Source organism: Sciurus vulgaris, assembly GCF_902686455.1.
Source record: "Sciurus vulgaris genome assembly, chromosome: 9".
Taxonomy (NCBI): domain Eukaryota; kingdom Metazoa; phylum Chordata; class Mammalia; order Rodentia; family Sciuridae; genus Sciurus; species Sciurus vulgaris.
The window spans coordinates 29533861-29560917 of NC_136469.1; the positions used below are offsets into that span (position 1 = coordinate 29533861).

Below are 27057 nucleotides of genomic sequence, written 5' to 3' on the forward strand. Positions count from 1 at the left end.
CTCCTGTTGATTGGGCAACAGCTGTCAGTACTTTCCTATTTGGGTAAATACTAAGTATTTACCCAAAAGAGTTCAGTGAACATTTCCATTTTAGTTCCATTGTCTATTATTATTATTATTACTAGTGCTGTGGATTGAACCCAGGGGCACTTTACCACTGAACTACATCCGTAGCCCTTTTTATTTTTTGAGACAGGGTCTTGCTAAATTGCTGAGACTAACCTTGAACCTGTGATTCTCCTGCCTCAGCCTCCCAACTTGCTGGACTTATAGGCATGTGTCACTGCACCTGACCCACTGTCTGTTCTTTTTACCAGTCTTTATAAACTATATTGCCAGAGATGTGGAATAGTGTGTAAGGCCATTAGTGAATTTGTTAGAATAGGTCAGACAAATTAGGTAGGTTAGAATCATTGTTAATTATACTCTCTGGGTGGTTTTGACCAGGGCGGTTCGCTCCCTAGAGGGCATTTAGAAATGAATGTGGGGTGTGTTTGGTTGCTTGTCATAGGAAGGTAAGGTGGTAGGGAGGTGGTTCAACTGGCATTTGGTGTGCAGGAGCCACACCAGCCAGACCAAGTGCTGGGAAGAATGTGGAACAACAGGAACTCATTAATTACTTGTGGGAATGCAAAATGGTACAGCCACTCTAGAAGACAGTTGTGCTGTGTTTTGCAAATTGAACAGATATTTAACCATATGATACATCAATTGCACCCCTTGGTATTTACCCAAAAGAGTTAAAATTTATGTCCTCACAAAAACCTGCACATGGTACAATAAAATGATCAGTTTTTCCAAATATGGGCATGGTGAAGGATGAACAGGTGAAGCACACAGGGCTTTTTAGGGCAGCAGAAGTACTCTGTGTGGGTACTGGCATGGTAGACACATGCCATCACACATGTGTCCAGACCCAGAGTGCACAGCACCATGAGTGAACCCTAACTTGAATGGTGGGCTCTGGGTGGCTCTGAGTTGTCAGGGTAGGGTACCACTCTGGTGGGGGTGTTGATAGTGGGGAGGCTGTGCGTGAGCAGGGAGTGGGAGGCACATGGACATCTCTGTGCTTTCTGGTCAGCTTACTGCAAACCTTAAGCTGCTGTAAAGAGTCTTAAGGAAAGGGCAGGGGTTGTTGGGCAGGTGGTGAGGGAATACTAGCAGGTTTGGTGTTGGCTTTATTTGAGTTGTTGTTTCCAGTAGTTCTGCTGTTGAAGGAGAGCAGGCATTGTAACAAATCATCAGAATATTCAGGTGGTTCACTTGATAAGTATGCAAAAGGCAATTTTAAAAGTCAACATTTACAAAAGCAAGACAATCAAAAAGTATCTCAAAATAAATCTAATAAATATAGGAAAGGCCTATATAGAGAAAATTATAAACCTTATCAAAGGGCATTAAAAAATGTAAATAAATGGAAAGCTCTATCATTCATTGATAATGTATAATACAACATTCCTGTAAAAACAATTTGTGAAAGTTAATGCAATTTGTGTTTTACAACAATAATATAGAAAAATAAAATTCTGAAAATTTGGGAAAATACTAAATGAACACTGTATGTATACACATCACCTAAGTTCAAATTGTTAATACTCTGGCATTCATTGGTGTATTTTCATCTGTGCTTTCATTTATTTTGCTGTGCCATTTAAAATTAACTTTCAGACTCAAATCATTTAGTATGTATTTCCTACAAATGACATTCTCTTGTATAAGCACAGTACTGTTATTGTACCTGAGAAAATGATACAACTCCTTATATGATCTAATATTCCATCCCCCATTGTACCCATGTCTCTTTAGCCTCTGATAATATACAGCAGCCTGCCACTTTTCTTCCCCCCAGTGAAGACTTCTTAAGGGACCAGCCATCGTCTTACAGAACATCCCACATCCTGGGTTTGGCGTTTCTTGTGTAGTCTTACCTGCCCCTCTCCTCTTGTATTTTTGCAAATCAAAGTTAGTCCCTGTGCCCGATTAAATCAGGTGAAGTATTTTTGGAGGAGTACTCGACAGGTGTATGCTCGCCGTGTTCTTGCTGCCTTACAGCAAGGGGCCTGGGTCAGGCTGTCCCACCAGCGGTGACGCTCGGTTGGCTAAGGTGGTGACTTGCTGTGTCTCTACGGTACAAAGGAACGATTTTCCCTTTGTAGGCGTAGTTTGTGTGGTGTTAGTGATATCTGAATTAAAACCCAGGAAGAGTTTTCTTTTCTATGGAATGTGACAAATGGACATTAGAAATCACAAACATTCAGGGACCAAGAGTAGCAGAGATAATCATGCACGAGGGCAACAGTGATAGCCTGCAGTTTGGGGCTGCTCTCATGTGCTAGGTAGCGTCCTCAGTGCGCCCCGTGTATTAACTCAGTGACGCCTCACGGCTGTAGGTTCTGGTGTCTTTCCCTTTTTTATAGAGGAAGACGTTGAGGCAAACACCCACGTGGCTAGTAAGATAGAGTCAGGGTTTGGACGTGGGCATTGTGACTCAAGAACCCATATGCATAAACAATAAATCTCAAGACATCTCACAGAGTATCCATCCATAAAGAAAAGGTTGGAATCAAGAACAAAAACAGAGTGGGAGAAAATAACTGCAATGAAGGTAACTACAAGTGGTTGGTACCCATAATATAAAAATATTTGTAATGTAACAAATTAGGAAGAAAAAAATGAAACAACCCATTTGAAAACTGAGCAGCCACCTGGAGCCCCTTACAGTCGCTCCTGAGCAAAGGATGTGAATGGATGTCCCTTGAGAAGACACCAAAGCAGTGACACATGAGAGCATGCTCATCTTCCTTGGAGTCAGGGAAGTGCAAATTGAACCTGTAAGAAGACATAGACCAATGCTGAGCATCGAGGTTAACTGTGAGACATCTACTAACGGCGACTTTTATGACTACAAATTAGTATTATAATTTAAGAAAGCAGTGTAAGATATTTAGTAAAATTAATATTTACATACCCTGTGACCCTGCACCTTATGGGTATCTGCCCAAGAAAACTCTAGCACATGTTATAACAGTGATTTGAAGAAGAGAGAAATAGATGAAAGGAAGGATAAACAAACGGGGTTATTCGTATATCAATGTGATGCTATTCAGCATTCAGAATGAATCACGTGTTTAGCGTGTAAACTGCATCTACACGTGTGAAGACCAGAAAATCTAGACATGTTGAGTAAAATGAGTAAGTAGCTAAAGGTTCCATGTAGTATGTTGCTTTTACATAAAATTTATATTGTTTTAAAACACAAAATCATAATGCCTACTATTTTTTTGGATCTATATGTATATACAGTAAAATTACAAAAACAAGCACAGAAAAATATTTACTAAGTTCAAGACTGTAGTTGCTTTTGGGGGATAAAGGTAAAAGAATGGATTAGAGTAGGGTTTGGTTCTATTTGTAATGTTTGGTTTACTTTATTTTTTGGTGCTGGGGATTGAACCCAGGTCCTTGCATGTGTTAAGCACACACATACTCTGCCGCTACAGTACTCTCACAGCCTGCGATGTTTTATTAATAGAGTGCTATGAAAAAAATGCCACAAAATGTTAAAAATCTAGTCTTAGGAATGGGTTTTAATCCTATTATTGTTTTGTATATTTGTAACTTTTCATAATTTAAAAATCAAAATATATTGGGACAAGAGTGGGGCATGTTTTTAATGTTCAGATTTCCACTAACTGTGTTACCGGCAGATTTCACTGAGTGATTGTTGCTTTTATAAAAACGTGTTTCACAACGTCGTACAGTCCATTAAAGTTGGAGGGAAAACAACCTCTCCAGCTGACCTTGTTTGCTAGGATGGAAGACGAGCTTCGTTGTGTTAAGTTGCCCCTCAGGATAGATCCCATAATCTCTTTTGTGCCCAGTTTTCTATAATTACATCTGACAACATAATTAAAATAAAGGCCCCTTTATGTTGAAGATAAAAGCACACTCTATTACCCATCCAGCTAAGGGCCACAGTTGACAAAAGCTTTCTCTAATTAGTATGATTGTCAGAGTGTGTTAGGATCAGGCTGTTGGGAGGTAATGACTCTTTGAGGAAATTGGACCCCTTTTGGAAGCTCGTAGCTGATAGGGAGAGCTGACTGGTTCTGCTGCTGTTTATCTGGAGATGTGCTTTCCCAAGAAAACCAGGAGAATAAGAATACTCAAGAGAACAATTTGGTGCCAACAAATGCTTGGGGACTGAATGACCCTATCACTTTTTTTTTTTTTTTTTTTTTTTTAACATAAAATATTGATAGTTAAGCCCATGCCATTTGTTGGCCAATGTGGAAACAGCCTCGTATACATAAATCAAGAAATGCAAATCGAAGTAAGTGACCTTTAGGTACACAGCCGCAGGTAGAAAGTTATTTATCCTATATCCAAAATTTATGAGGCTTTTTATTTTTGGAAGTTGTAGCAAATGGTCTCTACCAGGTGTTTTGCTGCCAGCTTCAGACTCCAGCCATCTGCTGAAAATCTTTGTTTTTGCTAGAATTAACTGGGTACCATTAGCTGTTAGAGATGGAAGTCGCTCGACTTGTTCAGTGCCCTGTGTCTGTCCTCTTCCCTGTCATCCTTCCATTACTGTGTGGAAACATCACTATGGAAACATTGCTATGCGCAAACCTTTTGGCTAATCTGGTCACATGCATTATTTCCTTTAATCCTTGCAAGAACTCAGTGAGGAAACTGAGATTTAGAGGGCTTTAATAACTGCCTGTCAATTGCAGAATCTGTCTCAAAACCACGTTAGTCTTTTCCTAAAACCCGTGGTCTCAGCACTGACCATACCGCCCTGCTGCCAGGGATCCTGTTGCCTTTTGTCTGCTTTTGCCTGTGTGGTTTTACGTGGCCATTAGTTTCTTTAAGGATACTCTTGGGGGAGATAAATGAAAAGTATTGAGTTAATACTTATTGTGTTGGGAATAAATACAGTGTTTCACTGTTTTTTTTTGTGTGTGTGTGTGTTCTGAGTCAAAGGCTAAAATAGTGGATGGGTTTTATTTTTAATTAGCTATTATGTATGAATATTTGAATTTTTTATAATTCCATTTTTAAGTTAAAAAACTTGACAGTAAATAGATGGTGGTTTTAAGTCCTCGAACCTGGAAACTGCCCAGAACCTGTGGTGGCCTCTGCTTTTTCCAGTTCTCTTTCCCCAGCACTATGAATCCCTCAGGGTGGCATTCAGTTCATCCGTCCTGTGTTCTTTAGTTGGTGGGTGGTCGTTTCCTTCTCGCCTGCTCTGACTATGCCCTGCTCCGACTGTGCCCTGCTCCTTCCCCCGAGCACACCTTGCCTATGCCAGGCCCGCAGGCGGTGTTCTGGAACCATGCGTGATCTGGGTGAATGAATCCCAACTCCAGGCAAAGCCCCAGAAGGGAGGCTATAAATAGCAGTAAAGATGTGGAATCCCTTCTCAAGACTACAGAATTCTCTATTCTGCAGAACATCTCTTTCCGTGTATCTTTGCCACTCTAAAGAAGATAGCGGGCTGTCACCTGCCCCACCTGGTAGTGGCAGGAGCATGGCAGGACTGCCCACCCAGCTGTCACTTCTGTGCAGGTGTGTCCTGCAGAAGCGTCCCTCCGTCTGGACAGGCTCCTTCTGCACGCCTCTCAGCCATGCCCTTTTTAGAATACTCATTTAAAAAAGTGAGTATTAGGTATGTGTTATTTTTAATTACTGTCACTGATGTATGTAATTTGAAAATTAATGTTGCTGTAATTATATTGATATACTGAATAGTTATTCCCAGCTTTTTAGTCAGACAAATTAAGCCTGTCTTTATGAATTCATCTTCAAAGCCTCAAAGTGGTTAAGAAATCAGGAGTACGCAGAATTAAAGCCTTTGTTCTGTGGTTAATTTAGCATGAGTTAGCAAATGTAATTGATTTTAAAACGTGGCATCAAGATTAGATTTCTCTTCAAGGAGAACTTTTGGGCTCTGTTCTCTTTTGCCAGAGGTTTCTAATTTACAACAGGCAACTCATCTGGGTCACATTCAAAATCAGAATTAAAGGGATTTGTTTGGGTATGTTGACAAGGAGCTAAGTATTTTAAATAGGTGACATTTCCTTTGGGACCACAAATGCCCTAATTTTGAAAAAGAGATAAAGCTGCTATCTTGCTTACTAGTGCATTTTCTGTACTTACTGTAGTACCTGGCCTCAAGTTAAGTGCTCGGTATTTTGTTTGTTTGTTTTAAATGTGTGAGTGAATAGATGAGTGAATAAAGGTTACTAGGAAGTGGAACAGAGAAATGTATATAATCTCTGATTTCTCCAGTATTGGGATGGTTCAACCATTTCTCTCCCTGACCTTTATTCTGCACTGTGGATCCTATACCGTGTCCCCTTACCCTTCCCAGTCCCTCTGGCGGCTTCATCTGGTTTTCTCTGGGCAGAGACCTCCCAGGTCTGTACTCTTATTGTTATGTTTGGAGTGTTCCTCCTGGGAAGGACTGACACTCAGCATCCTTGGCAGATCGTTCATGCTTCTGATGTGAACTGTACTGAACAGGTCAGATTGGGTGAGCAGGGGGATTCAGAAAGTGCCTTGGGCCAGCACTAGGAAAAGGAGAGGCCAACCACAGGCCTGTAAAAGTCATTTCTTTCTAGGTTAGTGCACCTAGGCCCATGTCTTCCTTCTGTCTTTCTGTTTTCTAGTGTCAACCTCTGTGGGCTATTTTGTATCTCTTCTGTCTAAATCTCCCTTTCCTTCTCTCTGGGGTGTGTATGACTTGAGGTGCCCTCTACATCTGGGCTTCAGATGGCCATCTGTAGCCCAGAGCACTCCTCCAAGCATCTGACCCACTGTCCCTGGGGCTCTCCATCCTGGCCTGTGCACCCCTGCAGGATCTGGTGCTTAATTACCCTGCTGTTTCTGCCTGCCTGTAACTATGCTCAGACAGCACTGCGCTTCTCTCCACGGCCTGGAGGACACCATCTTTTCTTCCTCCTCTGAGTTTTTGTGCATATTGTTTCCTCTGCTTGGAACACACTTCCTTCTGCCACTCTTCTTCTGGCTGAATCGACTTATTTTTCAGCAGCCTGGGCATCAGTTCTTCAGAGAACCTTCTCCGCCCCTCTGGTTAAGACGGTTGGCACACCCACACATCACACATTTCTGAGCATTCCGACACTCTCATGATTCCCCACTTGGCTCTCAGTAGGCTGTGAGATCAATGAGCATGTCTCCTTTCCTCTCTGGGCCTAACACAGGATATTTCCTTGAATGTTTTCATCCCGTTTGGTTTCTTCATAACCTGAGGTTCTGTGCGAGAGCTGTGCCTTTGGAGTTGACTTCCTTGCCTCCAGTCTATTCCCAATTGGGATGTCTCAGGTGCTGCCTTGCTACCATCACCTTCCAGTCCTGTGCAGTTAGCTCATTGTTTTCTCTGTCCTCATACTCCGTAAGATAAAATCAGCAAGCTCTCAGCAAAGTGTGTTCCTTTTCTTCATCTCTGTCTCTATTAAAGGCATTACCATTTTCCTAATGACCAAGTTGGATAACATGACAGTTTGAAGTTCCCACTCACCCTCACTTACCAAGCCCAAATATCGTCAGTTGGATTTTTGGATCAGGACAGGGAGGAAGAAAACCACTGGCGCACTGGATTCACAGTATCTGATGTGTTGGCTTGGTGGCAGAGCACTTGCCAAGAGGCCCTGGTTCCGTCCCCAGCACTGCATAAAGAAAAACCAACAGATGTCATGTTTAGGTCACCCTCCTGTATAGCCACCTTACACGTGAGTCTTAAATTAATTTCTCCCTTTTCCTCCTGCTGATGCTTCGGTGTGGACCCACGTCAGCTCCGTTTGAACTCTTGTTGTCACATCTAACTGATCCCACCCTCCAGCTCTTTCTCCTTCCCATTGTTGGTGAAGATGAGCTGAGATAATATGTGCAAAAGTGCTTTGTAACTTGAAAACGTGTGTCAGTCATGTCCTTTAGCTTGCAAGGACCTGCAAGGAATCCTTCTTGTAAGGCTCCCTGGGGTTCCCACCTGTGGGACTTTCTGTCCTGGGCCCCCCAACCCAAGGCTTACCGCCGGTATTCGTGTTCAGTGTGTTGTACTGCACCATCTTGTTTGTGAGGTTGTCCCTTTCCTGAGTTTCTTGGGGGCAGGAGTCCTTTTTATTGATCTGTTTACCCCTCTCACTTCTCTCACCCCCAGCCCAGCATGGTGCCTGGCACCCACGTGTGCAGTGGCCCCATAGCTCTGGTCCTTCCCTGCCGTCTCCACCTGCTGAATACTCCCTCTGCCAGCTGGTCCGCTGCCACCTTGCTCTTAAAGTTTAGTCTTTGGCCTAGAAAATAGGTACCATCCGGGACTTCTCGTGGCAGCTTGGAACTTTGGAAAAGACCGTTCTGTTTTTATTTCTGCACACAGGTGCTCGCCACCGGGCTCAGTGGGCTCTACTCTTCCCTGCCTACCAAGCTGGAGGAGAAGGGCGAGGAGTGGCACTGCCTGCTGAAGGACGACTGGCTCCCGCTGCCGCCCCTGGTGCAGTTCATGAACTCCCTGGAGTTCTGCAACGCCGTCATACAGGTGCAGCCCCGCGGCGCCCCCTCGGATCTGGGCGCATGCTCACGGAGCATGGGCGCCTTACTTTAAGCCCACCCGCTGCTCTGGAATGAGCAAAAGTGTTAGTTTTGTAGGTTTCTGGGAAGTTTCAATTGAGGAAAAAAATGAGTAGATTATCTCCTCTGTAGATTGTGTTAATTCTGTTTTGATTATCCACTTACCCATCAAAATAAGTTCAGTGCCTGACTCATTAAATAGATATTTTTAGACTTTTAAGTATTTCAAATTATAACACTTTTTACTTCAAGGTCTTCTTGGGAGTCTACAAAGGAAAACACTTTATTTTGCTTAATGGTGCATACCACATAAAGAATATTGTTATCCCAATTGAATTTAGAAGAAGTTAACCATCTTCTTAGCAACACAAATTAAATTTGCTTTGAAATTGGCCTGCTTAGGGGAAAAAAAAACAGCCACTGAACTCTTGTATATTTGGCTTCTTGATTAGATTTTTACCTTTGGATTCCTTGTTACCATTTTCAATAAAAATCAGATTTTATATATATTTAAGGATGTAGTAGATTTTCATAAAATGTTTTACTTTTATACAGCATAATGTTGCCTCAATTCTGGATTTATTAAGAAATCGGTTTCTTTATGGTGATTGGAAGGTGAAAAATGTTAAGTTATAATCTGTTTATCTACCAAATAAAGAAATAGCTTCTGGAAGAAAATGCAAGCAAATTACTTTCGTTCCATTTCGTTTTTATTGTTAAGTCAAAGAAGGTTTTATTTATATATAAGATAATGGATCACTTGTCTAGAATTGCTTTTCCCTTTTCCCTTTTACTATTATTTTTGGAGAGGTAAAACTAATGGGCATGGCAAAGAATAGGGAACTTATGTATTTCATAGTATATTTTGGAATTGAAGCCATAAGTATGTGTTTTTTGTTTGTTTGTTTTGTGGTGCTTGGAACTGAACCCAGGGCCTTGTGCCTGCTGATAAGCACACTACCACTGAGCTTCATCCCCAGCCTGCCAAGTGCTTTTAAGAATTTTTCGTTGGGGATTCTACTGTAAAGGTTAGTTATTGTAGATATTGGTAAAGGGTTATTCATGCTGAATATATTTTGAAAATCAAATATGGAAAGTGTTGTACTTCCAATGTTTTCTGGTTTTGAACATTGTCTTTTTTTAATGAAAATATATTTTTAAATTTTTTCATATTTATTTATTTTTTATGTGGTGCTGAGGCTTGAACCCAGTGCCTCACACATGCTAGGCAAGTGCTCTACCACTGAGCTACAGCTGCATCCCTTGAAAATATTTTCCAAATTCCTTCCTCTCTAGCATAAATGACTACCAGAAAATGTAACTTCAAAATGAGAAAATTCTTTCTGCTAGCAAAATAAGTATATTTAATTATCTGTTTTGACAGTTATGTCTTTTTAAATTAGTTACAAGTTGAGATGGGCTCTAGAGGAAGTTAAGGGGCAAGATTTATACTTACCAGTTTGTTAATTTTAGTTTATGAATCCTTATATATATATTCCATTTATTGTCTCACTCTTTTTTTAAATTTTCCTAAATTGACTCTTTAAAATTACCATTGTTTTAAATTTAAAAGTCCAGTTTCAGCTAAACTATTTATACTGGTTTAAACCATTTGGAAAAAACCACATAGCAGTGTGAAGTCTGAATTATTCTTTAAACACTGGCTAACTGGCCAGAATTGGGATTTCATTTTGCATTCAGCATGTATACAGAAACATTTGATTTTAAGTCCTAAAGATTGAACTTTTTCACGACTGCCTGCCTTTGTCCCAGGTGGCCCACCCCTTGATTCGCAATCAGCTTGTCAATTACATCTACAACGGATTCCTGGTGCCCGTCTTGGCTCCTGCTCTTCACAAGGTCAGTGATTGGCTCATGGAATCTTCTGTCTGTTTATATAAACTGATGAACACCGAGGAGGGTAAACACGGTGTAATTGGCTCCATGGTGGCCTGAACCCCATTTGCCTTCCGTTGCATCTACACTTCTCAGCAATGTCAAACACAGGTCTTAAAAATAGCCCTGGCGTTGGAAGTGGTGGAGCACAGCCTTGTGGACGTCAAGTAAGGTCGTCAGTCTAGAGGAGCGTCAGAAGGTGGCCCTTGCTCTTGTGCCTGTTCAGTGTGGGACAGAGGCTGCTTGGACCCTGTAAGCTCTCCACTGAGGCCAAGTCTGTCACAGTGGACATGAGTTGCCTGGGGAGGGGCAGTGGTTGCCCACGTGTCGTGGATTTGCTGTCTTCTTAATAGAACATGATTTTCTATTATAACAATTTTGTGGTAGCAAAAATTAAAGTGAAGCCAAGTTAAGGTCCCATCAAAGGCTGGCTGGCTCATTAGTGCAGCTCTGAATTCCTTATGACTCTCATTTTATATAATAAATCAACTGATATCTTTTCCATTGTGAGCTGTTACGAGACACCCATGGACCTAGAATTCTAATTTTTTTTTTTTCTCTTTGCCAAGTGAAGAGACTTGTGTAGTATTTAGTTCATAGGATTTTTGTCAGGTTTCTGGAATTACCACTGTAGGTAGGAAGAGAAGCCAGGAGCAGCTCGTAGATTGTTTTGATGAAATGCTCATCTTTCTACCTGCTGGAGTTCCATGTTATGGGCTCTTATTTTACAGAAGCCAAGAATACCTGACTGCGGCCTTGCTTCGCGTGCCAAGGGGTTTCTGACGTAGAGCGCAGGTCTTGATGGAGGACGTTTCTCTCTTACCAAGTTCAGTGTCTTTTGAGTCTTGAGGCCCTGTTTTCCAAAACAAATAGAGAACTTGATCTGACTAGGATTTTTGTGTTGTTTCTAGGTTCAAGAGATAATCTTGGATGTGGTTTAGATATCAAAGCACTGAGATTTTTAGTGGTTTATGGGCACAAAGGGACCAAGTCTGTGAAATTGGATCTATCTTGGAAAATATAAGCAATATCTTTGGAAAATACAAATGTTGCATTTGTTTTGATGTTGTCTTTCTGTTAGTCGGTATTGGGTCATTTGGGGGATGGGGCTAGTGTATGGCCCTGAAGGTCTCTGAGCCTCAGTGTGGAGGTGCTTTCTGTGTCAGAGGAATACGGCAGTGCTGTTGGAATTCTTTGCAGTAATTACCCGTATGCTGTCCCACACGGTTGGACTTTCTTTCTCATTTATTCCTGTCCTTTTTCCTCATTGACCTATTGACAAAATAATTACTATAATAGTGACAATTATTATAATTACTATTTGTTTAGGACAATTTGTGCTATTATAATTAGCATGTTTTAATGTTACAAATAATGACAACTCTCTTTAGTGCATCAGCGGAGTCCCATAAAATGTTTTGATAGACATGTTCATTGCATAATGTTTACATCAGGTTAAACATATTCCTCCGACATCTTCTCATTTATCGTTTCTTTATAGGGAAAACTCTCAAAATCCTTTCTGCTCGCTCTTTGAAATGTACAGTTCATTATTGTTATCCATGGCCACCCTCCCGCGCAGTAGCACACCACGACTTCTTGCTCTTGGCTGATTGTAACTCAGTACAGTGACAAGTCCTCATCCACAGCTGAGGAGGAGCTCCACCTCACAGCGCCACGGGGAGGGTCTTACTGGCCACACCCACTGCCCTTCTTCACTGCACTCAGCACAGACCCACCCCCTCGGTCACTGTGCTGCTGCCTGCACAGGAGCATGCTTGCTTTCTGGGGGCAAGGTTTCCATGAGTCCTGTTCACTGAGTATCTCCAGTGCAGAGCACAGAACCTTAGCCCAGGGTTGAAAAAACAACACGTAAATGAAATATTTCTTCAAGTGCCAACAGAGCGCTGGCCCCTGGTACCTTCCCGGGACAGTGGTTTGTAAAAGACTAATAGCTAACTCACATTTTACATAGCACTTTATATTTTAGCTGATATTATTCTCAATTATGCATAATTAAAATATGAGTATTTTAAAACTGTGAAGCTAATACTTTTATTGGGAAAAAAAATTCCCCCAAAACCTAGAGCCAATAATGATTATAGAAAATGAATGAAATTGTATTGGATTTGAATTTGCAGCTCCCTAATTAAGATTCTTCAACTTCTATCCATTGCAGACAGTTTCTCCCAGGGCTATTTGAGCACCTTGGGAGAACAAAGACTGAATTTTTCCCTCCTTAATTAATTTTTTCTTCCTGTCCTCCATTTTTCTGTTTGTTTGTGGTTTTATCATTTAGAATTAAAAAGGAAAGCACGCCACCTTCCATGAGTGGCAGGACAGGGAGAGGAACAAATGCCCCGAACCAGGTGACTCTTGAGGGGTCCCCGGAGGGAGCAACTATAGCCCGTCTCCTGCATCCTCTCCTTGGACGCCTAGAAGTCTGGGCTCCTGTCCACTGCTGACATGTGAACCTTCATTGTCTGAATAAATCTGCTTTGTGCACTCAGTCCCTCATTTGTACTTAACGTATTCGTTACCTATCATTGGCCAGACAGGTGACAGTGAACTCATTCTGTCTCAAATAATGTAAATAACTTCACATTTAAAAATGTTTCCAGTCAGTACCCACACAGGGCATTCCCACATTTCTGAACTAGGGACGACGTCGCTATGAAATTCGGCGGGCAGCAGGTGGGGAGTGGAGTGCTTGCCGGGTAAAGGTGGGGTCCTCTCTCCTCCCCGCTCTGTATTTGTGTCACACAGTGCTGACTCTGCAGGTTGTTCCATTATGTGCTTTTCTTCATCCAGCGCTGTGGGGTGGTCCTTTATTCTGTGTTAATACAAAGGTGTACCTGTTTTTTTTTTTTTTTTTTTCTTTTCCTTCAAAGGGTTTCGTAGTTTTCTGAAATATTGACATATGGGTTCACAATTCCTCATCTGCAACTTGAACTTGGAAATGGAATGTTTTCTTCTAATTCATTTGGCCTACAATCTCACCTTTGTCGAGCTCATCTGTTGTCCAGCCTTGTCTGAACCATCTCAAGGCTGTTTACTTTAATCCACTTGTATTAATACTTATGTGTTTTGTGGAAGAAATATGGCTATATCTGATGATCTGGTGCGGGCCCAGACCTCCTGGGGATGTTATATCAAATGTGGCAGATGCACATATTACTTTTCTTAAAATTCTGAATTTGAAAACACACATCGTCTGCGGGGTTTTGGAAAAGGGATTGGAAGCTTATTCTGGACATTTGGAAAAGGGGGAATTTTTCAGAGAGGTTGAAGTCGTCATACTTGATAAAGGTCACACGGAGTAAACAATGCCGTATTATTATAGGCAATAAGGAATGGGACTCACCGTAGGCATGGATTTCACTTTCTTGAAAATCGGTTACTTTTTACTTGAGATTAATGGGACAGACCTTATCCAATAAGCCCTCCTTTTCTTGTGTCAGCGTTTAATTTGTCGAAGCTAATATTTTGAAGCTGAATGCTCACCGGCATTAGCCTGGGTTCTCAGAGAAGCAGACACCAAGATAGGATGAAGTGCGCAGGATTTTATTTCAGGTGTGAGAGAAAATAGGAATCAAGATGGGGAGGGCTGGGAGAAGTGCCAGACGGGAAGTCCACTCTTCTCCCAGTGAAGGAGAGAACGAGACAGGTGGGCTGGCAGTGTCCCAGGCTGCTGTGCCATCCGAGAAGGCCGGAGGAGGCGTCCGGGGCGGCCGGGCCTGCCGGGAGCGGGTCTGCTTTGCCCTCCCCTTCGCTGGCTGGGAGCAGCCTGCGAGCACACGTGGGGCGGATCCAAGTGGTCAGTCAGGCTCCCTTTGCTGGAGGCCCCAGAGGGGTTTCCATGGTTTTCCTGATTGTAAACGTGAAAAGGTGGGCACATACATAACTTGTAGACCTCCTTCCAGCTGTGCACAATATTCAAGCCAAATGGACCCCTAGTGATCATTTGGTCAGGATCCGCCTGACAGGAGCTTGTCATGTCAGTCACGATGATCACGACGTGGCCACAAACAAGGTCAGAATCTTAGGTGCTGAAGTCCCAAATGTTCTGCTCTCGTTTGCATCTCGGAGTTCGTAGGTAGCTTCTCTCCGTGTGAGCCTCACAGGAATCCAGGTTGATCAAAGCCTTCGTCATCTGCAGCTAATATCACCCGCTCCAGCGTCAGAGGGGAGAGAACACAGGGAAGGGCCCAGGGGCTCATGAAGCTTTCGGCCTGGATGTGACACCTGCCATTTCTCTTCACATTTCATTGTCTAAAGCGAAGCAAGTCACTAGGCTGCACCCGACCTCAGGAGGAGTGCAGTTCTGCCATTTTCTTGGGAGTCCAGCGTGAGAGTGCCATCTCTGATGACTGTCATTTGTACTGTGTCAGTCAGAGCCCCAGTGGGAACAGGTGGCACTCAATTTGGGTAGTAAGGGGAGCCTAATAAGTGCACTGCCTCGTTGCATGGGAGGGTGCTTCAGTGCTCTATTGCCGTGTGATAAACCATCCCCACACTTGGTACCTAAAACGGTCATTGATCATTGGTACACGTCGCAGCTCTGGTTCCGGGTTTCACATGGGGCACGGTGGGGAGGCTCACTTCTGCTCTGTGATGTCTGGAACCTGCACAGCGTCACGCCTGCTGGACGTCACTCTCCTCTTTCCCTGGCTTGGGCTTTGTTGTGACTGGGATCTGGGATGTCCTCCCAGAGCCAGAGCCCCTGTGTCAGGCAGCGTAGCAGTGTTCAGAGGTGTAATGGTTGGGTCCTGAGGGCTCTGACCCCGTCAGTGGGTTAACTTAATCCACTCGGTGGATTCATAAATCGAATGGACTTTCTGGAAGGCGGTGAGAACCACAGGCAGGGGGGGCACGGTTAGAGGAAGTGGTCTTCGGGGACGTGCCCCCCTTGCTTCCTGGCTGCCGAGCACTGACGGCTCTCCTCCTCCAGGCCCTTCTGCCGTGACGTTTCTGCCTTGGAGCGGCTGACCATGGCTGAGTTCTCTGAACCATGAGCCAAAACAAATCTTTCCTTCTCTCACTTGCCCTTGTCAGGTGTTTTGGTCACAGCAACGAAAACCTGAGAGTAACAGGCTTCCGCCCAGCATGGCAGCCTCCCCCAGCTGGTTGGGCTTCCTGTGTTAGTTGAAGTCCAAGGACTCCAAGAGTGTGTGGTAGAAGCTGCCAATCTCCTAAGGCTTGGCCTTGGAAGCTGAAGCAGTGCCACTTCTGCCAATTTGGTTGTTGTTGTTGTTGAAAGTAGCACGGAACCTACCCGCTTTCAAGGGGGAGGCACAGACCCCACCTCTTGAGGGTAAGAGTGGTAAGGGATCTGTAGCCATCTTCTGGCAGATTCACTGTGGTAACCTCCCGCAGGTCTGAATGTGTACGTAACGGGCCAGAGTGCTGTATGGAAAGGGCCACCTGATAAGAGCCGTGAACTTCAGTCACGGGTCACCACCAGCCTGAGGCAACCCCTCAGAGAGGGGGGCTGGAATAAATGCCCAACTTTTTGCCTTTCCTTGCTCCAGTCTCCTTTTGGAACCCCGTTACATGAACCCAAGTGGAGGTCAACCTTGGAAAGAGTTGGCCCTCAGCGGTCAGTCGGGGTGCAGAGCAGGGTGGGAAGATGTAGAGGAGATCCAGAGGGGTACATAAACTTAAAATCATAGTTAGATCTTATTGTGGCAGGTGGAAATGCATACAACATATCAGATGTGAAGACGCAGTGAAGATCCACTAACGCCCAGGTAACCGTCAGCAGCTCAGGCCTATTATTACACGAACTGAGGCAGAGGCAGGGTGTGTCACCAGACAGCACCAGACTGTGAGTCAGAAGATCTGGGTTCTAGTTCTGGCTCTTCTGCTTGCTGCTGTGTGACCTTGTGCAAGGTTTTTGACCTCTCTGAGTCTGTTTCCTCAGCTGCACAATGAAGCTACTAATACTCCTCCTTCCTCTGTAGAAGGTGGTGAAGATCAAACACGAGCACATTCTGAAAAATCCTGTACTGTGATGTGCAGAGGAATCCCCATAATTATTCCAGGACAACCCTGCCATCTCACACGCAGTAAAAGAATAATATCGTTTGTTCAGAGGCCACCTCCACATGCAAAGCCCCCACCAGACCCCGCGGGGAGTGGAGGTGCCTGCACCACCCCTCGTCTCCATGGAGTCCGGCACGCTGTGGTCCCCTGGAGCCTGATATGTCGAAGGCAAGGACTAAAATAGGTGCTGCCGCAGAAAGGGGCCAGGGCAGGCAGGGGCACGCGGCGCACAGAGGGTGAGCCTGGGGGAGGGGTGGTGTTGCACAGGGTGAAGGCCAGGGAGGGGTTCGGTGGGGGCTGGCAGGCGCGTGGAGGAGCCCTGGCTGGCAAAGGCCGTGGGGTGAAGAGCAGGGAGGAGGCCGGCTCGATTCCTGAGGCAGGCGGACACCTATGTCCACCGTGAGCAGTGCAGGGGGCTCAGGAACAACCTGGTGGTGACACATAAGACCACACGTGTGGCCTGGGGTCTGGGAGGCGTGGTGGTGAACAGAAGGAAGCAGGAAGCGGGTCAGGAGCCCGATCCGTCCCTGAGCACCGAGTATGTGTGCCTCTCTGGCGTCACCCATGCATTGACTTTGACCCTGCATCCCCACTCTCCAGAAACCCTGGAAGCCCCATATCTGTGGTTCCCAAGCAAGTGTGCCCAGGTGTCCTGGGGCTTTTCTGCAAACCCACTGCGGCTGGGATGTTTTCAGGTTGTGAGGGAAACACAGTGACATCTATTGGACACCACGGGAACTTCGAGCTCAAAATCGCTTGCAGTTTCCCCATCAAATCATATACATTCCCTTCAATGTAGTCAAACCTTTGCAAAGAAGGACTTGGAGTGGGTGCTGTACTTAAAAGCAGGTGTCGCATAAAAATTGTTGTGGAACTGGAATAAGGTGTGCAGGTTCCAGTCTGATTGCTGGGGTTTGAGTGCACATCAGGTGAGTTGTTAGGACTTCACAGCTGTATGGCTCTGAATACTTAATCAATGGCATGTTTGGATGAGTGTTTCTTTGGTGTAGGGAGGCTGTGAAAAACCACTGATGTATTGGAGATGCCCTGGATTAAGGAAGTTTAGTGTCTGTGGTCCATGCCGTTTCATTCTTATGCCTCTAGAGCAGGGTTTGACAAACCACGCCCATGGGCTAGATGTAGCCTGTGGCCTGTTTTTCTGTATCCTGAGAGTTAAGAATGGGGTTTTACATCTGTCAGTGGACGAATGGATAAATAAAATATGGTAAGTACATACAGTGGAATATTATACAGCCTTAAACAGGAAGGAAACTCTGATACCTGGTACAACATGGACCTAGCAACCTTGAGGACCTTGAGATAAGCCAGTCACAGAAGGACAAGGATCTCATGATTCAAGGTCAGACCAGAGACAGAAAGTAGAAGTGTGCGTGCCAGAGGCAGGAGGATGGGGAGAATGGAGAATTATTGTTTTGTTGGAACAGATTTTCAGTCTGGCAAGATGAAAAAAGTTCTGAAGTTGGTTGCACAACTGTGTAAGTGTACTTCACACTACTGAACTGCACATGTAAGAAATGGTCAGGACGATTTACGTTATAGGTATTTTGCTACAATTTAAAAAAAGGAATCTTTATATTTTCAAAGATCGTTTAAAACAAACAAAATGAATATACAACAGAGACTAGATCCGCAAAACTGAAAATATTTACTCTCTGTATCTTGACAGAAAAAGATGGTCGGCCTCTAGTCCACAGTATAGCCTGGCATTCTGTGTATTTTAGGTGATCAGTAAATGTTCAAAGATAATAATAATGGAAGCAAGTCTGCAGACAGATGGAGATGGCTTACTGAAAGGGTTATCACGTACTTTTTATTTGAATGCAGTGATCAAGCTGAGGAGCAGCAGATAAAAATAAGTGAAATAGCCTGACTGGCGTTGGTAGCTTGGAGAATCTGCTGAGGGGTGGGGTCCTGGGCTGGCGGGAGACCAGCAGGTGGTTGGCAGTGCAGCCAAAGGGGGCTTCAGTGCTTGCCTTGGCTCTCGCAGGGTGAGAAGAAGACTGTGGGGTGTTTGGATGGGAAAGCGTGGTCCAAATGGAACTCTGGGCTTGGTCCTGGTATTCAGCCAGTGGTCTTGTGAACTAGGAAGATCTTCAGTCTTGTGGGTTGTTTTGGATCCTTCATTTAGAAGATGTTGGGAAATGAGGACAGAAGTTTGGGACATTCTTTAGTAGATGGAGGCAGAGATCCCAAGGGGACCGTAAGGTGTGGGTGGAAGGGAGAATAATTACACGCAGTCCTTTTCAGCAGCTCAGAGGCATTAGCAGTAAAAACCATGACCTCCAAAAGGCCTGTGCCTTTGACTTTTGCAGCAAAGCAGCCCAGATGCATTTCATTCAGCAAATAATTACATACAAGTGTGCTTGGAAAAACAAGCAAAAACCTCCACCAGAAAACCCAATTTCCCCATCATCTCCTGTGTGCTGAAACCAGGCTTGGACAGCGCACCGGTAGAAGAGTTCCAGCGTTTCCTTGAGGCCTGTGTCTTAGGCTCAGGTGGGCTGCGGCCTTGCCTCCCAAACACGCGCATACATATTCATGACCTGCCTCCTGCAGGCTCAGTGATTCAGAGCTTACTGACTTGAGTTGATGGATGCAAGTTTTGGGGGGATTTGAGGAAAACAGATGGAAATTCCGAGAGGCTGAGAACAGCCACGCCGTGAGTTGTCCCCGAGCTCACTGGTAGCGTGCATGTGGGCAGGGCGTCCGGGACGCCACCCGAGGCCAGTTTGGCTCTCGCTGGCTGGGTATTGTGGGTTTTTCTGTCCAGTGAAAGTCACGACTGAAGATTTTTAAGAGCGATTAAGTACTATCTTCAAATTTTTATTACCATTATAGTAAAATATTAATGGGCTGTAATTGGACGCGGAGTTTACCGGGAGAGCCCCAGTCCTCAAGTCACGGTGAGGAGATGGAGCAGAGCAGCTGCTTCTCGACCGTTGTCTGTTCTTTTATTTATGCATTTCACTAACTCGGGTTTTTAAAGCCTGTTCTCTGCATTCCTAGCCCCTGGTTTTTAACCCCTCAAGGCTCCTGAACCAGGTTGTCTTGTACTATGTTCTGCTAGGGACCAGTGCCCATCCTGTAATAAATGGAGCTGTGCTGGTTCATATGGAACCTTGTCTGTTTTTAGTCATGCCTGAGTCGGTCGGTTACTTACAAAGCTTCCGCCCTCACCATGCTGAAGGTGCCCCGCCTGCCCACCCTGGCCCTAGACCTCTGGCCTGGTGCGCCGGGGCCGGCGGTCTGCACAGTGGTGTCCTGGGGCAGTGAGGCCAGTCTTATAAGTTGCTGCTGTCATCTCCACAGCCTCCAGCTGGCTCCGGGAGGACAGCCTTCCTTTAGGGGCCACCAGCATACTGGGAAACTGCGCAGGTGTTGGTGCTCCGAGCCCAGCCAGGAAGCCCAAACGTGCCTGGCTGTCCCTCTGTGTTGTGTTGTGATTCGCGTCCTAATGCGGGGGTCCTGTGCTGACTGCGGGGCCATCACTAAGAAGCCTGGCTCAGCTTGCAGCGGGAGTGGCAGACAGTTTGTTCTGCCTCCTCAGTGAACTTGGACTTAGACAGAAGAGTCCCCTGGAAGCAGGGCGGCCAGATGTAAAGATCACTGCAGTTGGCCAGTAATTGCAGTCGAACGAGGTGATTAAAGGCCCAGCACTGTTGTGGGCCCGCAGCTATGTAGCATGGAACGGCAGTAGCAACTATTAAACCTGGACTGAAGAAATCATATTAAGCAGGCCAGCTCTAGACAGACTAAATTAATAATCACTCTGTCCAGCGAGAGCCAGCTATTAAACAGAGCTAGGAGATTTTTAGCGCGACAGTGAGAGGGGTTTGACTCGGAAATACTTGATTTATTTAATTGGAAAGTAGAAGTGTGTGTCGTATCCTGCTTCCATTTGGTGTATTATGTTGAATTAATACAGTTTTGAGAAGCAGTCCAGCTTATATGACAGAGCTATTGCAGTTTATTGCATATAACAGTTTTGGATTGTTTTTCTTTTATTCTTGTTGGAAAACTCATAGTTTCACATGACTAAATGGCTTTCATTGATCTGTAATTAATAAACTTCGGCTTATTGCCAAGAGGAAATAGAGAACTATAGATATGAAGATACTAGGAGAAATAACTGAGAGGTGTAGACGTGGTGCGATTGTTGTCGTATCTTTTCCTAGGCTAATCCCTCCTCCCACTTCCCCCTCCGTGGCTCCCTTCTCCAGCTTCCTTGGACTGTTCGCTGGGTCTGAGTGCGAACAGCCTGCTGGTTTGAAGGCCCTCCACTTGAGACCCTCTTCCCTTCCAGCTGGAGCATCCAGATCCGCCTCATGTGCTCCACGCTTGCAGACTTCAGACCACCTCCTTCCGAACTTGTCCTGACCAGTCCAGGCGGGGCACTCCCTCAGCAGGTCCCTGAGTCTGTCAGGGACACTCACGGTCATGAAAGTTACCTCGCATGATCCTGATCTCCTACCCGGTGGGACACGCCTTGAGAACAGGCCCGCACCTGCTGGTTTGGTCACCCATTCATTGAACGGATGTCACAGCAGCATGTCTAGCACATGTCTCATAGGTCCTGGGTACTGGCTTTTGAATAAAATAAATAAACGTGTGAGTGTAGATATGGCAACAAGGTAGGGGGTGTGTGCGCGTGCCGATGGCTGGTCCTCTGGGGCCACCTGGAGTGGGAGCCGCCCTGAGGTGAGGAAGAGTGTTCAGGACTGGCTGCAGGTAAGAGGTGGCCGTGCTGCAAGGGAGACAGCTCCTAACTGGAGTGAAAAGTCCAAAGGGAGCCAGACTTGAGACAGATATTGCTGGAAAAAGTACAAGGCAGATTAGATATTTTATAGAAAGAAGCAGAGAGAAAATGAACAAAAATTATTCCCAGAGAATCAGTGATGACTCCAAGAATCCCATTTGAAGTGGATTCTCCACTTGCAGAAATGAGATATGAGGTGGTTAAACGTTACTGTTTCTGGTGTGAGTTGCCTATGAAATATCAAGTTACAAAATAATAGGTCATTGCCATGGCTGTTTCCCCAGGTGTCACTCTGTCTGAATAAGCCCACGTGATCTCCATGCCCATGTTAAATGCTTCACAACCACTGCAGGTTGAGTGTCCTTGATCTGAAAATCCAACATGCTTGGAAATCCGAGATTGCCTTCCGTGTGAGGGTTCCCAGGTGTCGATGTCCCTGTCCAGTTTCCCTCTGTGAAGAGAGAGTTTTGTTTGTGAGAATTTAAGAGTTGAGAGCCTTGGAATCCATTAGATTTCTGTTCCTCAGAGGAGCCGTGTGTGTGGAGAAGAGGTGGGGCTCTCCTGCTAGTCTCTTGTCCTTATTTCCTGGCATGGCGTTGGCCCAGGGAGAGTTACCTAGAAAGCTTTCTGTGAGCATTTTTCAGTAAATGAATTAATAACATCTTAGTTCATAAAATTTTCACAGACTGTATGGATTTCATGAAACATATCCTTTGTGTTTAAAGTTCTTGCCAAATCTAAATGGAGAGATTAAATTGGAGATAGAAATGTAGTCTGCTGTGTATCACTTGTAGAATTTTAATTCTGGACTTAATTCCAGAGATTGACTACTCCTAGCTTATCAGAAAAAGATACTGAGGACCAGAGAGGCTAGTGACACTTACGTAGCTGCTGACGACCACCTCTTTCCACAAGCCCTTTTGAGCTAAATTCTAGATCCATGATCTAAATTTAACTAAATTTAACTCCTGAGCTCCCAAAGCAGAATTTGAAAAAAAGATTTTCATGCTTTTATTAATTGCAAGAAAGACAGCTCTTCTAGAGCAGACCCCTCCTCTCAGGGCTCCTCCGCAGTGAAGGGTCTGCTTGGGGGCACCAACACTCATTTGTAAATGTCCTTTCCTCTTGGTAAGAAAGCTCGGAAAGGAGAGCTTGCACCATCTAGTGGACCTAACAAGAGGCTCTCGGGTTTAATATTTTGGTGGCCCTCCTTTAAAAAGCAGAGAGGAGCAATATTTTTATGTAAGGAGCCTGCAGATTTTCTTGTGGAAACCCTTCCGTCATGAGAATGGCTTTGGCAGCCCAGAGCGAAGGCAGACTCACCTCATACCTCACAGTGTGAAAAGCAGGCACGTTCTCGACCGCACTGCTTGTTCTGTGGTGGAAGGAGGGTCAGCAGCGGGTGACCATCAACCCTGTCTTTTCAGCCAGTGCTCGGTGCTCAGATGCCTTCACTTGTTAATTCAGAACATGCGTTCTTCTGATAACAGGCCTCCCCATCGTAGCTGGGAATTAGTCAATCCTGTCGTTCCTGGGAATTGCTTGAGTGCTCATTTGGACAATTAACTGACTCAAGAATGTACAGTATTCTCCTACCCAATTGAATAAATGAAGTTTTTGGAAGCTTCCAAATTATTCCTTTGTTTTCCTTCAATAGAGATATTAAGTCTTTTCACACAGACTCTGGAAGATGTCTGTCTCATGATGCAGGTGGTAGAAGACAGTATCTATAAGTGGCTAACTTGCTGATTGAGTGGACAGGGAAGGCCGTGGCTCTCAGCTCTGATTGGCTCTGTGCTCTGAAATGCCCATCAGCCTCTTGGGCCCAGGTTTCTTTTGAAAAGAGTGTATTTGGTCATCTGTATGCTTACAAAGCACTGCTTAGCCCAAACAGGTTTGGAAAATACCTTTGTTAACCCTCATCAGAAGAACCTTAAATGGCATCTGAGTAGTGTAATTGGTGACCCTGATGACCTCCAGGAAGCTTTGCAGTCATGGTTCATGCCCTGCACATGTCAGAACCAGCAAGGGATGCCCAGTGCTTCCTGGAGGTTTTGATTTAGCTGGATTGGATGGGCCGGGAGCATGGCTATTTTTGAATAGCTCCCTGGGGAGTTCTCACATGGAGCCAGGCTGCTGTGTGGTTTCATTAAAATGTGTTGTGAAGCTTTGGATTCCAAACTGAGTTGGTAGAGTTGTGTGTTTCATGACTTCTAAACGACGTCAGTGTTGGGGACCTGTATTTGCTGACCCACATCCTCATGGGGGCCAGGGAGCAGGACTTGCGCTGGCCGTGGTTAGAGCAGAGACTGTCTCCATTTCCCACCTCTCAGAGGTGCTGCTGGGGTGAGTCCAGGACCCAGATCGAGGCTGCGAGGGCTTCAGGGCCAGGCAGGAGCAGTGAGGCCAGAGGTTTTTGCTGCAGTCAGGGGCAGCTCGGTATGTTGCCGTAACAGTGTGTTCTATGCTGTTGGCCCTGTCCAGTGACAGTAGGAAAGGGTTTTGTTGTTGTTGTTGGCTTAGTAAACATGTTTTGCTTGTTTCTGTGGTTTCCAGGAGTAGGGTGCCCAGCAAGTTTTTAGGCTGTTTTCTGGAGTAAAGGTCCTGATCTGTCCCTTTCCCTTCAGACAAATGTGGCTGAGCTGGTTGAAAAGGGTAGCTGGGCGGGAGGGAGTGGGGCAAGTCCTCTGAGCCCCTCAGCTCGAGCGCACACAAGACTGCGTCTTGACCTACCCGGTCCAGATGGTTGAGGCCCACATGCAGTTCCAACGATTTCTGCTGCTTCCAGAGAGCAGGGATCCAGAATGCCAGGAAATAGAATTCTCATCTTGACATCTTCTCCAAATAGTATGAGGAACGCGACTTTGGGTATCAGATGAACTTAAGTTCGAATCTGGTCTCTGCCATTTATTTTGTACTTCAGGGCAAAATTTCAAATCCTGTTTTCTTCTTCCCTTCCTTTCTCTCCCTCTCCCTCTCCCCCTCCCTCCCTCTTTCTCTTTCTTTGGGGATTGAACCCAGGGTGCCTTATCATTGAGTTACGTCCTGAACCCTTTTATTTTATTAATTTTGAGACAGGGACAGGGGCTTCCTAGGTTGCTGAGGCTGGCCTCAAACTTGCCATTCTCTTGCCTCAGCCTCCTGAATTGGTGGGATTAGAGGTATGTGCCACCATGCCTGACTCTATTTTCTTACGTATAAGATGCTAACATATGGTTTGGATATGAGGTGACCCCCAGAAGCTCACGTGGGAGACAATGTGGCCGTGTTGGGAAGTGAAACGATTAGATTATGAGAGCCGTGACCTAATCGGTGTATGAATCCATCTGATGGCTTAGTACCTTGGGAGGACACTGTGCTGCGTGGCAGTTCTTGGCAGGTGGCGCATGACTGGATAATAAGGTCACTGGGGCCATGCCCTTAGGATCGTATCTTTCCCTGGATCCTCCCTCCCTCTCTCTTTGCTTTTGGCTATCTAGGTGAGCAGGTCTCCTCTACCATGATGAAATGCTATGATGTTCCTCCTTGCTTTGGGCCCAAAGTGCTGGACTTGAAAAACCATGGACTGAATCTCTGCAACTGTGAGCTCAAATTATGCTTTTTGTACAACTTCCAAGAAGCACTGGCCCATTCTTATTTTCTTCTTCTTTTTAAAATTTATTTATTTTAATTAAAAATCATAAATTTACATAGGGCAATATTGTTTGATTCATCTGTCATTTTTTCCCTCCCCCCACCCCTCCCACCCCTCTTTTCCCTCTATACAGTCCTTCCTTCCTCCATTCTTACCACCCTCCTTATCCCTAACCCTAAACCTAACCCTAACCCTAACGCTAACCCCTCCTACCCCCCCTTATATGTCCTCATCCACTTATCAGCGAGATCATTCGTCCTTTAGTTTTTTGAGATGGCTTATCTCACTTAGCATGATATCCTCCAATTTCATCCATTTGCCTGCAAATGCCATAATTTTATCATTCTTCATGGCAGAGTAATATTCCATTGTATATATATGCCACAGTTTCTTTATCCATTCATCAACTGAAGGGCATCTAGGTTGGTTCCACAATCTGGCTATGGTGAATTGAGCAGCTATGAACATTGATGTGGCTGTATCTCTGTAGTATGCTGATTTTAAGTCGTTTGGGTATAGGCCAAGGAGTGGGATAGCTGGGTCAAATGGTGGTTCCATTCCAAGCTTTCTGAGGAATCTCCATACTGCTTTCCAGAATGGCTGCACTAATTTGCAACCCCACCAGCAATGTATGAGTGTACCTTTTTCCCCACATCCTCGCCAACACATATTGTTGCTTGTGTTCTTGATAATCGCCATTCTAATTGGGGTGAGATGAAATCTTAGGGTAGTTTTGATTTGCATTTCTCTTATTACTAAAGATGGTGAACATTTTTTCATATGTTTGTTGATTGTTTGTAGATCTTCTTCTGTGAAGTGTCTGTTCATATCCTTAGCCCATTTGTTGATTGGGTTTTTGTGCTTGTGTAGAGTTTTTTCAGTTCTTTATAATTCTGGAAGTTAGCGCTCTATCTGAAGTATGAGTGGCAAAGATATTCTCCCACTCTGTAGGCTCTCTCTTCGCATTGCTGATAGTTTCCTTTGCTGAGAGAAAGCTATTTAGTTTGAATCTATCCCAGTTGTTGATTCTTGCTTTTATTTCTTGTGCTATGGGAGTCCTGTTAAGGAAGTCTGATCCTAAGCCAACAAGTTGAAGGTTTGGACCTACTTTTTCTTCTATAAGATGCAGGGTCTCTGGTCTGATTCTGAGGTCCTTGATCCATTTGAGTTGAGTTTTGCAGGGTGAGAGATAGGGATTTAGTTTCATTCTGTTGCATATGGATTTCCAGTTTTCCCCACCATTTGTTGAAGAGGCTATCTTTTCTCCATTGCATATTTTTGGCACCTTTGTCTAGTATGAGAAAATTGTATTTATTTGGGTTTGTGTCCATGTCCTCTATTCTGTACCATTGATCTACCTGTCTATTTTGGTACCAATACCATGCCGTTTTTGTTACTATTGCTTTGTAATAGAGTTGAAGCTCTGGTATTGCAATACCCCCTGCTTCGCTCTTTCTACTGAGGATTGCTTTAGCTATTCTGGGTTTCTTATTCTCCAGATGAATTTTGTAATTGCTTGCTCTATTTTTGTAAGGTACATCATTGGTATTTAATTGGAATTGCATTGAATCTGTATAGCACTTTTGGTAGTATGGCCATTTTGACAATATTAATTCTGCCAATCCAAGAACATGGGATCTTTCCATCTTCTAAGGTTTTCTTTAATTCCTTTCTTAGTGTTCTGTAGTTCTCATTGTAGAGGTCTTTCACCCTTTTGTGAGATTGATTCCCAAGTATTTTATTTTTTCGATGCTATTGTGAATGGGGTAGTTTTCCTAATTTCTCTTTCTGAAGATTCATCACTAATGTATAAAAATGCATTGGATTTATGAGCATTGATCTTGTAACCTGCTACTTTACTGAATTCACTTATGAGTTCTAAGCGTTTTCTGGTGGAATTTCAGGTTCCTTAAATATATAATCATGTCGTCAGCGAACAGGGATAGTTTGAGTTCCTCTTTTCCAATTCGTTCCCTTTAATTTCTTTGGTTTGTCTAATGCTCTGGCTAGAGTTTCAAGAACGATGTTGAATAGAAGTGGTGAAAGAGGGCATCCCTGCCTTGTTCCAGTTTTTAGGGGGGAATGGGGAATGCTTTCAGTTTTTCACCATTTA

At 44.6% G+C, this 27057-nt stretch overlaps 1 protein-coding gene across 6 annotated transcripts in view; it reads left to right on the forward strand.

The window, feature by feature from the left end:
• FHIP1A (FHF complex subunit HOOK interacting protein 1A) overlaps positions 1-27057 on the forward strand; it is a 294902-nt gene that overhangs the window by 167455 nt on the left and 100390 nt on the right. Inside the window, exons 5-6 of one of the 6 annotated variants that reach the window (XM_079154189.1) lie at positions 8402-8560; positions 10366-10452. The exons of the other annotated variants lie outside the window; for them this stretch is intronic. Of the exons in view, the coding sequence (XP_079010315.1) occupies positions 8402-8560; positions 10366-10452 (246 nt within the window). The remainder of the gene's footprint in view (positions 1-8401; positions 8561-10365; positions 10453-27057) is intronic. 6 annotated transcript variants of the gene reach the window in all.